A 15,515-nucleotide genomic window follows, 5' to 3' on the forward strand; every position below is an offset into this window, starting at 1 on the left:
AAAGATTTACTATCGTGCTTGGCCTACAACAAGAATTAAACAAATTTTAACTTGTAAAAAATATTAAATGATTATTACATGTATTATTCAAATGTCCTTTTATTTATTAACCCAAAATTTATTATATATCTAAATTGTGCTTAGAACCAGCAACCGTAAGACTTTCTAACTGTTCTACATCTTTGTCAAGACTTGTACAATCTTAGACAGTCTAAGAAATGTATTGTGGTATCTCAATGTAATTTAATTTGCATATCTCTAATGAATAAAGGGGTAGAGTATCTTTTTGCATGCACTTATTTGCCATGACAATATCTTCTTATATCTTCTTTGGTGACGTACCTGCATAAATCTCTTTTAAAAATTGGGTTAACTTCTTATTATTGAGGTTAGAGCACTGTAATAAATTCGTTTGAGATATACTACTTATAAATATTGTTACACTAAAAATATTTTTACCGGGGCTGGGGTTGTGGTTCAGTGGTAGAGTACTCGCCTAACATGCATAAGGCACTACGTTCAATCGATCCTCAGCATCACATAAAAATAAAATAAAGATAACTGTGTCCACCTAAAGCTAAAAAATGAATATAAACAGATTTTTTTTTTACATACACTGATTTGTCTTTTTGTTTACTTGTGAATGATTTCCAAAGAGCAAAAGCTATTAATTTGTATAACAGCATATCTGATGGAGAACAAACATGTAGTCAGATCTAAGGAATGTTTGCCTACCTTTCAAAATTGCAATGATTTTCTCCCTGTTTTCCTCTAGAAGCCTCACAGCTTTTTAGGATCTACACTAAAGTCTACGACTCATTTTGAGCTGATTTTTTTGTATATGTTATGGAATATGGTTTGGTTTTCATTTTGAAGAACATATGGATATCAAATTGTTTTAGGATCATTTGAAAATGCTATTCTTTTTTAAATTTATTTCATTTTTTTATCTTTATTTCAATTTTTTTTTTTTAAATGTGGTGCTGAGGATGGAATCTAATGCCTCACATGTACTAGGCGAGCACTCTACCACTGAGCCACAACCCCAAGGCCAAAATGCTATTCTTTATGTATGGAATTTAGTTTGCATTTTGTGGGGGATCAAAGAACCTTCCATATGTGAGTCTATCTCTGGACTCCATTCTGTTTCATTTATTAACTTGTCTGTTTAAAAATGATACTGTCTTGTTTTGTAGAATTTTTTAAGACTTGACATCAGGTAGCTTTAGTTTCAGTGCTACAACTCTGTTCTTTATTAAAGTTGTTTTGGCTATACAAGTTCCTTACCTTTTCATAGGAATGAAAAATGCGAGGAACATACAGATTAGAATTGCATTAAAAATACAAATCAAAATTAACAGACAACATTGAGCACAATGTTAACTATCAATGAGAACAATATATCTAATCATTTAAGTATTCTTTAATTTCTCTCAACAAATTTGTTTATAGTGTCTGGGCCTTCATCAGAAGTTTAAACCTATAATCTTGCTACTTGTTATATGTGTCCTAAATATTCTTTGTTTTTCTTTTCCCCTTTCTGCATTTGTTTTAGCCTCTTAGTCTTTCCCACAGTCAAAATTTTTCTTGTTCTTTGGTTAGTCATCATTTATAAACACAATTCACTTAAACTATAACCATAGTAAAGTAAGCATTTATGTTAGCAAAATACCAGTTCAATATCTTTTACATAGTATATGTTCAGTAAAGCTACCATTTAAAAAGTAACTAGATATTTACAGCTTTCATGTAAGATGGTGGTCCCATAAGGATATATCACTTAACAATGTTATAACCATTTTAGTTTGTTTAAGTTTATTCTATAACGTCTGTACAATGATGAAACTGCCTAATGATGTGGTTCTCAGAAAACATCTATTTTCTATTAAGCAATGCATTACTGTAGTATATTTAAGTCTAGCCAAATACTTTGCAATAGCATTTCAATAGCTATCTCCCTTAAAGAGATGCACAAAGATCCATGTAAGATTTTATGAACCAATGAAATAAATTTAATTTAAAATGATGATCTCCTGGGGCTGAAGATATTGCTCAGAGGTATGGTCTTTGCCCAGCATGTACAGGTCCGGGGTTCAATCTCCATGCACAACAAAAAAATAAATAAAATATCATAAAAAAAAAAAAAAAACAACAAGAAATGATGGGCTCCTTATTTCTACCTAATGAACTCTCTGGAATTCAGCTTTTTAAGGTATATAATTCAAACAGATCCATTAATACTAAGTAGCCAAGATTTCCAGAGCTAAAAGACAACACTAAATTTAACCATCATTTCTTTACTTAGAAGATTTTATCAGGAAAATAAGAATGAACTTCTAAAATTGGTCCCCATTCAGAAGTACAGCTACTATTTTCACTTTCATTTGAAACACCATCTTAATTATTGTGTTACCTAACATTTAATTGTCATAATGCTACTGAAATTTTTACAGTTAAACTGAATTTCTTTTTTATTACTTTTTAGTCTAATTTGTTATCTATGATGAATTTATTTTCAATAAAAATATTTTTAGTTGTAGATGAACAGGAAACCTTTAATTAATTAATTAATTAATTAATTTTTATGTGGTACTAAGTCTTGAACTCAGTGACTCACACATGCTAGGCAGGCGCTCTACCACTGAGCTACAATCCCAACCCTAAACTGAATTTCTAAGTGTAAATTAATCTATATTACTGAGTAAACATTTTAAATTAAAAACAAACAGCACACTTTATGAGTACATGCAACTATGGATGGATTATAAATTACTCGGAAGTTGTAAAAAGCTATCTGGAAAGAACAAAAAGTATGTAGAAGCCACAGGAAAACAAAATACTCTGTAAACCAATGGAATACAAAACTAAGAAGGTTAGGGATTGTGGTTTTTGCTAACCAGTAGAATGGTACTAGAATTTACTACAGGTATAGTAACTTAAACAAACAAAAAAACAGATAAAAGAGAAAGTAAACTAAGTCAAAAAAGGAAACAAATTACTTTAAAATAAAGTGACTTTACCTGATCATCATTTTCATCTGAAAAAGTTATTGATGTAAGCTTATAGTTATTCTTCAATAAAAATTCATTGACTAAGAAGTTTAGAGCTCTCTTTTCAAGAGGTTTGATTGGCTCCTGGAAACAAAATAAAAGACAGATGTAAACTGCAAGTTTAGCTCCTCAATACTTGTACTACCATTTTATGTGGAAGATATATTTAGATCTGTCATTCACCCACCTGAATTTCAGGACTCGATTTGTAATTTTTTCGTTCCTGTAAAGGAACTTCATGTTCTGGTGGAAAAAAATATAAATAATGTTTTACTATTTAATATTTTAAAATATCCCAGCTACTTCTACATTGTCAAAGTAGAAAAAGTCTCAAAAAAGTTTTATGTACACCACCTGCAGCCTTTGTCAGGTTGGCTCGGAGGGCCTGAATGGTCTCCTTGGCTTTCCGTAGTTCAAACTCCAGGACTGGACAGGGATTTGGAATAAACACACACAGGCATCCAACCAAGAAAAGGGAAACAAAAATAAAAAAATAAAAAGCAAAGATGGGTATGAAAAAAAATACAATTTGTATTGAAAACAGAAAGCATGCAATCTTTATGAAACTTGTGAACGCATGCAGCAGAGTTGATTTGCAAGCAAACTGGTGAATGTTTTCCATAGTTTTTGTAGAATTCAGGGGGCTATTATCAAATCAAATGTTCTAGCTGTCTGACAAGGAATATCTCTATGAAAAATCTATGGCATACTTTCATTTAGTTAAATAAAAATATCAGCAATCTGGGTACTTCTGTTTCACTCAGTCTAGGAGAGAAAATATAATGACATGTTTTTTGGGTGATGCAATTTTAGGAGAAAAGGTAAAAAATAGATTAGTTCAAGCAAATATCCAAGATAAAAAATAGATAAATTCAAGCAAATATCCATTTAAAAAAATTTTTAAAGTTATTTTTAAACACATTGTCTAGAACAATGTTATAAATCAACATACAGAAACATTACTGAATAGAGATCCCTTTATTAAGATGTTGAAAGAATATAGCTTAAATATTTAACAAACGTTGGAATGCCTATGAATTTTTCTACAAACAAGCATGTTTTCTAAAAACAAGCATAGATATGTTACGCACATATCCTTAAAAAAAGTTCTAAAGGTTTTATTTTAGTTTTCATTTAAAGCCAAAAAATAAATGGTTTTTCTTTTAATATCTATTGAAAATAATTCTAAAACAAATTACTAAGTACACTTCAATCATTTTTAAAATGATTGTATATACTATTACTTAGTATCAAGTAAACAGAATCTTTGAAATTTAATAGTAAACAAATCTGTTCATGTTATGAAAGATTATTGAAACTCAAAGATTTCTCCTATAATAAATATGAATACTAGGGAAGCTTTTTAATAAACTCTTTAAAATGCTTCATCATAAAATTAAATTGTCTTAAATGAAAAATTTTCTTAAAATTGATGAATACTGTGTTGAAAAAGCAACTTAGACTTGAAAAAAGGACATTTCTGTTAAGTAAAGCTCTGAGAAATTTAAGCGATCTTTGATACAAATGTGTGTTAAAACCATAGTGGTTAATAGCCCTGCATATAAATTAGGAAATTTAAGGTTTTATCTTAAAGATTCATTTTTTTCCTGATTGACCATAGAAAAAAGATGTCATATCAGAAAATATAAGAGAAAATAAAGGTATAAAAATATATGGAAAAATTAGGATTCACTCAGTTTGCATATGTTCAATAAAAACTTAAAATGTTGTTCAATCACATCTAGTACATAATGGCCAATTATTTTGATGCACAGAATTTAACTGCAGCAACATGGAAGCAAAACTAAAAATCAGATGACACTGTATGTTACTATATGTTTTTCGGTAGTCAGCAATGCTGATCTGCAAAGATTTCTGTGCAACAAAGTGAAAACATTTTCTCTAAATCCAATTTTGCAAACTCTAAGCACATGTGTTACAGTGAGACTATACACATTACAGAATGGGTTTATGTAGAATATTGGTTTACCTTTTTTTAATTTCAAAATTCTAAGTAATCGATTTTGATTTAAAAATATCTAGCTTGTACCTTAGAAGTATAAACATTATGCTTTCAATATCACTTAAAATTTACTAAGACATAATACAGAACAATTGCAGATCAGAAATGCCCTACACCAGAATGATAGAAATGTGGGGGAAAAAAAGGGGAAGGGAGGGTGGTTGGTTAAAACACAAACTACGAAAAACTCAAAATTGGATTGGTGAAAGTTTAGGTGACCAAGAGCAAAACACTGAATGATAAAGGCACAGAAAGCCAGAAAAACCCATGTCAGACGGCAAGAATTTATATTTTTAGCACCTCTTGATATATATATATATATATCATATATGATTGCCAAATGTCATCAGAAATTACCAATACTTTGAAAAGACAGTGACTATCAATATGAATTCACTCTGCTGCATGTTTCTTAGTATACAATATTGATTTTAAAACACAAATGCATATCTTTGAGGCTATAGCACATCTATAAGGGATATAATCAGGAAATTGCAGTTATATGAGAATTTCTCAAGAAAGGCTCTTTATGGCAATGTTATACTTATATGAGTATGTCTCCTCTTTATTAAATCATTGGATTTCAGCTCAAAATAACTGCAAATATTCAGGTATATATTAATAATTCATACTATAATTTGTCAAAATAATCAATGATTTAGTCTGGAAAGCAACTCTAAATTATAGTTGAAATATTTCTCAGCCTGTGCTGGATATTACAAGGATATTAGAGGTACTTGAGTACTTAAAGGTCGCTCTTTCATGACTTAGGAGATATACAACTATGTGAAAACATCAAAGGTGAAGTGCTAAAGATCAAAACGGAAATAATAATCCTTTGAGGCCCCAATCAATTTATCACTAATATTATCTTGAAATACTCACTAAACTTAATTCTTTTTGGCATGAAACTCAAAATATTATCTTGGAAGACCTTTTCTGTAACACTGGTCTAAGTATTTTTTCATTCTCATTCCAGCTCACCACTGAAGAACAATTCAAATTAATAGATTTGCATTAGGACTTTGCCATCTCATAGTAAATATACAACTGTTTTCTTCCAAGTTGGATTATCTGGATTTCTTTTTCTTAATATAAGGTGATTGAAAATAATACTTCTGAATCTTTAACACTTATTTAAGTACACTAACAATAGTCCCATTAAAAGAAAAATTCTCTCCAATTTTCTTAATATGCTAGAATAAAAATCCGATTCTTTGTGTTTTTTTTTGGCAGTGGAGAATAGGTCCTGGGGTTAAATCCAGGGGCACTTAACCACTGAGCTACATCTCCAGCCCTTTTTCATATTTTATTTAGAGAGAGGGTCTCGATGAGTTGCTTAGGCCTTGCTAACTTGCTGAGGCTGGCTTTGAACTCACGATCCTCCTGCCTCAGCTTCCTAAGCCACTGGAATCACAGGCGTGTGCAAATGTGTGCAGCCTCTATTTTAAAAATAATACAAAAATATTAACACAGTACAATCTCTACCCTCTACTGAGTTTAGAAAATTCTCATGCCCACTGTGGATTTAAGAAACATACCATTAGATATGACTTAGTGAATGATAAGTAAATGAATTAAAGCATGGTGTAATCTCCATAATTTGTAAACATCCCCTTTTCTATAGGTATCTTAGTGGGCAAAAGGCATCCTTTATCCTGTAACCTTTAAAGAAAAAACTTCTCCTGTTGTTTACATTTCTGTTCCTCTTCACTCATTTCAAAGTTGGTGTTTCTCAGTGTGTCATCCTTAGCCCCTTTCTCTTCATATTCTACCTAGTCACTGAGATGATAATTCTGTGGTTTTAACTATCACAATTCCTTTGATGACTCAGAAATCCTTAAATTCTCTTCCTATGATATAATCTTACCTACTTATCTTCTGGACATGGCCGCCTGAGAGTCTTCTAAGTTTTGAATTTGATCCTAATTAAATGAATTTTATCATCTTCTTTTCGAATCTGATTTTCCTCCTGCTGTCTAACTCCCTTAATGGCACCACTATCTACCCAGCTGGCCAAACGGGAAGCCTAGAGGTTACTTATACTTATCCCTCACTCTTACTCTTATCCTATCAATTAAATGTCCATACCATATTGATTTTTAACCCTTTAATCACTCTCTAAATATACATTAATCTGTTCCCATAATTGTTATATAGTTAAGATCTTTATGACTTGTCATATAAATTACTATAATAACCTATAATCATTTTAAAAGTGCTGAAAATTTCTGCAAAAAACTATGAATTTCTAAACATATATATGAAATTCTCTGATTTTATTCTTCTGTTTTTGTTCTTCCTCTATGAAACTTACATCATCATAAAATACATTTTAGGAAATGTTAAAAAAAAGAAATCCAAATCCACAAAAATTTATGACTATATAATTTTTAGTTTAAATATAACCACCTACAACAATGATGTATTTTTTGAGTCTATCTTATTAATTTCATGGTAACATATGAAGATAAGTCCATTTTGAAAATGCTACCTATCTTCTTTTCAGCCTTGTTGAAGCACCTATTCTATTTTAAATGATATAAAATAATGAGATTTATATAATATTTTAAAATAAGAAAATCAAATCATATTACTGATAGGAAGGAAATGATATATGTGCAACAGGGGGCTTTTTCCCTCCTAATCCTGAGAAAGCTGGATATGAATGCTGCCAAGCTACTTCCAAAAGAATGAGACCACTACTGATGCCTCCTCTATGAATTTGATCCTAGCAAGAGAAAGGGGCAGAATATTCTATAGGCAAAAATCTGAATGCCATTTTAGAATGCCTGGTAGAACTTGTAAACATAATGAAGGCCACATATGTTTGTGTTGACAGCAGGTCCTAAGACAGTATAATACCTAGAAAATAAACTTATTCCACAAATATTTGTGAGTGGACATTCCAATGTTTGATGCTATTATGTGATAAATCATATAAATTAGAAAACATAGTTTATTTATTTTTTTGGTGGTATTGGGGATTGAACCTGAGTGTGTCCCACCACTGAACTACTTGCCTACTCCTTTATATTATTTTTATTTTGAGAAGATCTTTTCTAAATGGCCCAGGTTGACTTTAAACTTGCAATTCTCATATTTCAGCCAACCGAGTAGCTGGTATTACAGGTGTGCACCATCATACCTGGCTAGAAAGGATAGTTTTTATTTCTCTAGATCCTAGAAGAGTTGAGGTACAACAAACTAGAGAAGTTATCTAGTAACAGGTAGAGATATGAGAACAAAGTCAGGGACTCTGATGCTAAGTGAAATATATATATTTTTAATTTGTTCTTTTTAGTTATACATAACAGTAGGATATATTCTGACATACATACATGGAGTATAACTTCCCATTCTTGTGGTAGTACATGATGTGAAGTTACACTGGTCGTGCATTCATTTTTGAACATTGTAAAGTTATATGTAATTCATTCTACTGTCTTTCCCATTCCCCTGTCCAATCTAGTGAATCTCCACTCCCCACACCCCATTGTGAATCAGCACCCACATAACAGAGAGAGCATTTGGCCTTTGGTTTATTGGGGATTGGCTTATTTCACTTAGCATGATAGTCTCCAGTTCTGTCCATTTACTGGCAAATGCCTTCATTTCATTCTTCTGTATGGCTGAGTAATATTCCATTGTGTATATGTACCACATTTTCTTCATCCATCCATCTATTGAAGGGTACCTAGGTTGTTTTCATAGCTTAGCTATTGGGAATTGAGCTGCTATGCACATTGAAATGGCAACATCACTATAGTATGCTCATTTTAAGTCCTTAGGATATATATACAGAGGAGTGGGATAGCTGAGTCAAATGGTGGTTTCATTCTAGTTTTCTGAGGAATCTCCATACTGCTTTCCAGAGTGATTGCACCAATATGCAGTCCCACCAAATATGTATAAATGTACATTTTCCCCCACATCCTTGCCAACACTAAATGAAATCTTATGAACTCAAACAGGAATACTGGTGGTTCTAAAAGCAATCAGATCCTTGTTGCTGTTTCCAAAACACTGAATACATTTTTATTACAGACACAGACATATTTCAGAACACATTTCTCTAGGGTAGAAACTTAATCTCTTTTGTACTTCCACACTGAGGGTCTAACATTGTGATGAACATAGCAGATGCTCAAATTACAAAAAAACAATTTAAATAATGGCAATCCTGATACTTAGAACGTGGATCTCTCTTGATACTTCTAAGAAAACTTAAGGCTTTTACTTAAAAATCAATTAAATTAAGCTCATTTTGGTTTGATTTCTTCACTACTTAAATCACTTTTATGTGAAAATGTATACTTCCATATTTGTTATGGTTTTGATATTAGGTGTCCCCCAAGAGCTCATGTGTGAGACAATGCAAGAAGATTTAAAGGAGAAATGATTGGGTTATTAGAATATTAACCCAATTAGTGAATTTAGGGGAATGGTAATAAAAATGATGCTAAAAACAAATGTAGTATCTATTTCATAAATATATTTTTTAAATTTTTATTTTTTAGTTGTAGTTGGACACAATACCTTTATTTCACTTATTTATTTTTATGTTGTGCTGAGAATCGAACCCAGGGTCCTGCACGTGCGAGGCGAGCGCTCTACCATTGAGTCACAACCCCAGACCCTATTTCATAAATACTGACAAGTAATTTAAAGATTGGAAAAGAGCTTATATTTGTCTGGGAGGACCATGGGCTCATTATCTGTATTATCTATAACCTCCATTTACACAAGACTGGTACAGAAATGTAATAAAACTTTCTTTATTCTTAGTGAGGTAAGCCTTTGATCCAATGACAGATGACAAGTATCTTTTCTGAATTATTGTCTTTTCATAATTTTTAAATTACTACCAATGGTTAGCAGATTCAAAATCTTTTGGAAAGTGGTAACTGTGATTAATTGAAATTGTTGTGAAGTCTCACCCACATACAAATACATTTTATTCAATAAGAGGCTATAGTAGAAGACCATTAAAAGATTGAAAGCTATTCTCTTGGGATAATATATGTTCTTTCTCCTTTTTCTACTGAAGATGAAAGCATTTATTTTAAAACAAGCACAATGTAATAATTAAAAGTTACTTTATCTCTCCAAACTTAGAGATATATTTTTTAGATAAAAATGTAAGGTCTATAATGATGATTTAGGATAACTATTTAAATAAATGATAACAGTGCACCAAGAAAAAAAATGTAAGGTCTAAACTATCACATATTTAATAAATTTCACTGTTGGTTATGTAAGTCTCTAGGGAATCCAGATCTACTACTTCTTTGTTCACTGTCTAGCATTTGGATGAGTGGGCATGGGGGAAAGGACAAAGAGAGGGTTGGTGGTTACTAGAGAATGAAACTGATCAAACGGGGTTTTCATCTATGTGGGAATATGCCACAATGATGCCCATCATTCTACAAAACTGAGATGCACAAATTTTAAAAAAGGGAAAAAAAACTGAGTAGCTACCAAACAATCCTCATCTCTATCTTTAATAATACATATCCAAACAGTTATATTTGGCAACATTTATAAATCAGAAAGTGTCATGTATCAGTTTATTTCAAGTACACAAAGACCCTCAAAGGTCAAGGGTGCATTCTTAACATTTAATGTAGTTCTTGCAACCTAGTACAAAATTAGTGTCGTATCATATCAAAATATGTGCAGTTTAACATATATTAGGTTATCACAATAATGAAATATATTTGTTAACCATCAGAACTATATTTACTGGGTTTTATACCAAATTACAATTTGATAAGCGATTACAGGTGTGTGCTACCACACTTGGCTGAATGAGGTTTTTAACCTTCTTACTCAGAGTTCTGATAAAAACTTAGGCAAGGAATGAAAATGTACATACACCGTGAAATTTGGTTAGAGAAACTTTAATTTTCTTTTCTACTTACATTGCTGTGAATAGATTATCCCAAGGAATTTGTGATTATAAATTTAATCTAAACATTTTGCTTTTTCATCTATAATGCTTTTTTTCCTTTAATAAGAGGCATTAAATACCTACATAGTGAGAATAATGATGAGCCCCTTTAATTTCTCTCAATCAAAAAGGTAAGTTTTCAAATCTAAGTTGAGGAAAAGAACATAATTATGTGGCCAACTTCTGGGTAGGAGTTTTTTCCTAATAGTTAACAATATATACAGTAAAACAATTGGGATATATTTAGTCTAAATCAACTAAAATTTCACATATTTAATATATAACCTACAGCTAATACCTAATATGTAATTACATGTAACAATGCTACTTTACAAATGATACAATAGGATAAAATAATCCCAAAATTATTTAAGTAATTTCCAGTCGATTTGCTAATTTTTAGATATTACTGACGTATTCAGTTTGCTGTTTGGTTATGACTACCAATAGGTGATATTTATCACTAAACTGTAATTTGATATAGGGAAGTCACATTAAACTCTTCTAAGGATTTCCCCATTAATTAATAATGCTATTGTTTAGACTATTAAATCTTGTATCAGCTTTTGTTGAAAAACAAATATTTTTTCCCTAACTTATATTAAATAAATAAATATTATTCTCACTTATATTCTGAGTTATTCGAATATCTATTCAATATCTATTCTTGGGCAAGGAATGAAAAATTATATATAGAAATGTTATTTTTAATTAAGTCAAACCTAATCTTTTATGAAAGGAGATAGACTGTAGTATAGTCAATTGTGGACTCGTGTTGTTAGGCTATCTGAATTTGAATCCTAGCTCTCATATAATCCTTTGAGTGCCTCAGTTTTCTGGGGAGGAGACGATGAAGATAATTTTATTATTCAATGAGTTAATCAACATTTAGAGTATCCAAAATGGTGCTTGCGCCTTCTTTAGTACTCATTTTCATTCATAGTGACAATTTCAGGTAATATCATCTTTGGTAGGTTTTACCAAACTTATTCCAGTATATCAAATAAAAATTCAAGAGCTGGGCAAGAGAGGAATCCAAATTATGGTTATTTTCTGACCTTATATTTCCTTCACAGGTTCTATCTATCCATATGGCATCCCTCCTATTTCAGGAGTACCTACATTCCAGTGGAGCTCAAAATACCCAAGTGGTACCTGCCTGCTTTTCTCATGTTTTGCAGTGACAAAGTCTTATACAAACTACAATGCCTGCAACACAATCTAGAATGCCTTCAAGGGCAGGGAGCCTCAGCCTAGAGGCACCAGAAAGTACCACATATTTATACTTAAGGAGCTAGGCAAATTCATGGTGGACCCTCAGCAGATTCCACTGGGCTCATCTGGTCCTCTGAAGTACTTGCAAATATGGTGGTGATACTTAGAGGGCAGGGCTCTAGGGAGAGGAGTGAGCTATGGAAGGTAAGTAGACTGAGAAACAGATTAGAAAAATGCTGTCCTTGTTACTGATATAGATGGGGTCCTGGAGGAGCCTGCGAACCAATCATTAACCTCTATTTTCTGAATCACGGGAAAGTCAAAAGTTTCTAGAGATGTGTTATTATGGCTCAGGAGCACCCAGGGAATTCAAGATAAAATTTTACTCACCAATGAGACTGGAATCAGTTTTGAACAATCAATAGAATTACAGTGATACACATACCCAAATATAAACCTTGGTTTGGAGAATCAAAGTAATGAGGCAAAGGTTCAACTAACTTTGTATTACCCAGTGGCTGAGTTAAGTCTGTTAACACCGGTTTTAATAATAGTTGGTTGTAAGTTGCTGGCTACAGGCCAAATTCAGGTATGTATATCCAGAAACTCTTAGCACCCTGGTTGGGGTACTCCAAACTTACAATAAATTAGAATTTAATAACAATAAATTATTAGCACAATTTTATATAATAACTATGCATATTATATTAACATACCATATTGTTGAAGAAAGATAATTCTTCAAGCCATTTCATTATTTCTGCAAAGTCAAGAATTCAGTCTGTCTTCACAATCTTACCTGCCACTCTCTCATCTGTTTCCCTGTTACCATCATCTGAATATCTTGCAAAGTCTAAAGAATCCAGAGTACTGATGCTTCCAGCTCGATCTGTAATAAAGAGAAAAACAAAAGCATTAGATAACCAGTATCTTATTTAATTGTCAAAATAAGGTATTGGAATTCAAATACCAACAAATATTTCCAGTTAATAAAACCATGGAAACAAAAAAAGGTAAAAAGTTCAAACCAACTGAACTACTTCAAAATAACCAAGTTTCCCTGCCCAAATCTCTGGCCAATGCCTGAATAATGTACATACACTGCAAAGCAGCCTAGCTACAGAAAAAAGCAGAACAGAAATTTGAGTTTCCATCAGAGAGAAAGATTTTGCAGAGTTATTCTAAACAAGATAATTGTCTACTAAAAACCAAACAATATTCTGAAAAAATAGAATCTAGACTTCACAACCTACCAGACACATTGTCCATCATACTGTCCAAAATACTCAACATGCAAGAACTGATAAAATGTGATCTAGTGTCAAGAGAAAAACACCATCAACCAGGACTAACCCCAAGATAAACCAGATGCTGAAATCAGTAGACAAAAAAACTTTAAACCTAGCTATACATATAAATCTAAGTAAGGGAACATATTTAAACAATGAGTGGAAGGAGTGGAAATCTTAGAAAATACAGAATATAAAAAAATACCAATAGAAATTCTAGACCTGAAAAATTTCTGAAATTAAATTTTACTACAGAGTTCTAATAACAGAATGAAAAGGAGACAGGAAAGTGTCAATGACCTCAAAGATACATTAATTAAATCTGAAGGGTAGAGGAAAAAAAGATTGGAAAAATTTAACACAGACTCAGGGACCTGTGGGACAACATAAAAATGTCTAATATATGCAGGATTGGAATCAGCAACATGTGAGACAAGAGGTGGGAGAGTTATAGATTCAAGATCAGAGAACATCAAAGAGGATATGTAAAGAGAGCAGAAACTTAGGTATATATAAGCAAACTGCTCAAAACCAAAACTGAAGAAGAAATACTAAAAGCAAACAGAAAAAAAATACATTCATATAGAGGAACAATGATTTGAATAACTACTGATTTCGTATACAAAAACATCCAGATTGGAAAGGAAGAAGTAAACTATTTCTATTCACTGATGACATGATTTTGTATAAAGGAAATTCTAACAATTTTACTAAAAAACAAACCTAATAAATGAGTTTCTCAGGGTTACAGAACATAAGAACCAATAATAAAAATATTCCAGATGTTTATATGCTAAAGGAACAATTCAGAAGTAAAATTTAGAAATTATTTTTATTTCCAATAACACCAAAAAAGAAAAAAATTAAGAATAAATTTAACAAAAAAAGTGTAAAACTGTACAATGAAAGAGGCTGAAGCAGGATTGGAAGTTTGAAGCCAGCCTGGCCAATTTGGAAAAACTGTATCAAAGTGAAAAAATAAAAAAGGGCTGAGATGTAGCTTATTAGTAAATCACACCTGGGTTCCCTCCCCATCTCCTGCCCCCCTACAAAAAGCCAAAACCTTGTTGAAAGAAATTAAAAATGATCTAAATAAATGGAAACACACCCAAGATCATGGACCAGAATATCAGAGTCAGGATGATAATATTCCATAATTAATCTTTAAATTCAAAATGATTCCTACTAAAAACTCCATCTGGCTTTCTTTTTCTTGCAAATTTTGGGAACAATTCTAAAATTCCTATGGGAACAAAAGAGCCTCCTTCCCTCAACCTAGGCAAAAAAGAAAAAAAAAATCCATAAAATATATAAGAATGAAAGACTCATGCTTTTTTATTTTAAACTCAGTACAAAGCCAAAGTACTCAAGACAGCATTATACTAGCATAAGTTTAAATGCAATAAATCTAAGAATCCAAAAATAAACCCTTATATTTATGGTCAACTGATTTTTGACAAAGACACCAAGATAATTCAATGGGGTAAGAAGTTTTTCCAAGAGAAATGGAAATAGGTTCACGCAAAATCTGGTTTGCAAGTGTTTATTAACAGTCTTATTTTCTTTACAATGATCACAAAATACAAATAAACCAAATGTCCATCAATTAAAAAATGGATAAATGTGGTATAATCACAAAATGGAGTATTATACTGCTGTAAAACAGGAATGAAGTACTTTCACATCACACAACACAGGTGAACCTTGAAAACATGTGAAGTAGAAGAAGTCAAACATATAAAACCACATATTATATGCCCATTCAGATGAACCGTTCCCACAGTAAATTCACAGAAACACAAAGTATGTCACTAGCTATCAGGAGCTAGTGGTAGAAGAAAACTGGTAATAACTACTAATTTGATTTAGGATGATGAAAATGCTTTGAGAGAAGAGAGGGGTAACAGTCACACAATTTTGTAAATACACTTAAAAACTACCAAATCATACGTTTTTTAAAAAAATATTTATTTATTTATTTTTAG

The 15,515-nt window shown here is 31.7% G+C and overlaps 1 protein-coding gene across 5 annotated transcripts in view; it reads right to left on the reverse strand.

Moving 5' to 3' along the window:
• Positions 1–15,515, reverse strand: part of Relch (RAB11 binding and LisH domain, coiled-coil and HEAT repeat containing) — a 99,254-nt gene that overhangs the window by 70,176 nt on the left and 13,563 nt on the right. For all 5 annotated transcript variants that reach the window (XM_076837034.1, XM_076837037.1, XM_076837033.1 and 2 more), the window contains exons 2-5: positions 13,041–13,130; positions 3,405–3,476; positions 3,238–3,293; positions 3,021–3,134 (exon numbers count right to left, since the gene is read on the reverse strand). In XM_076837034.1, the coding sequence (XP_076693149.1) occupies positions 3,021–3,134; positions 3,238–3,293; positions 3,405–3,476; positions 13,041–13,130 (332 nt within the window). The remainder of the gene's footprint in view (positions 1–3,020; positions 3,135–3,237; positions 3,294–3,404; positions 3,477–13,040; positions 13,131–15,515) is intronic.

This window comes from Callospermophilus lateralis, chromosome 17 (assembly GCF_048772815.1).
Source record: "Callospermophilus lateralis isolate mCalLat2 chromosome 17, mCalLat2.hap1, whole genome shotgun sequence".
Lineage (NCBI taxonomy): Eukaryota > Metazoa > Chordata > Mammalia > Rodentia > Sciuridae > Callospermophilus > Callospermophilus lateralis.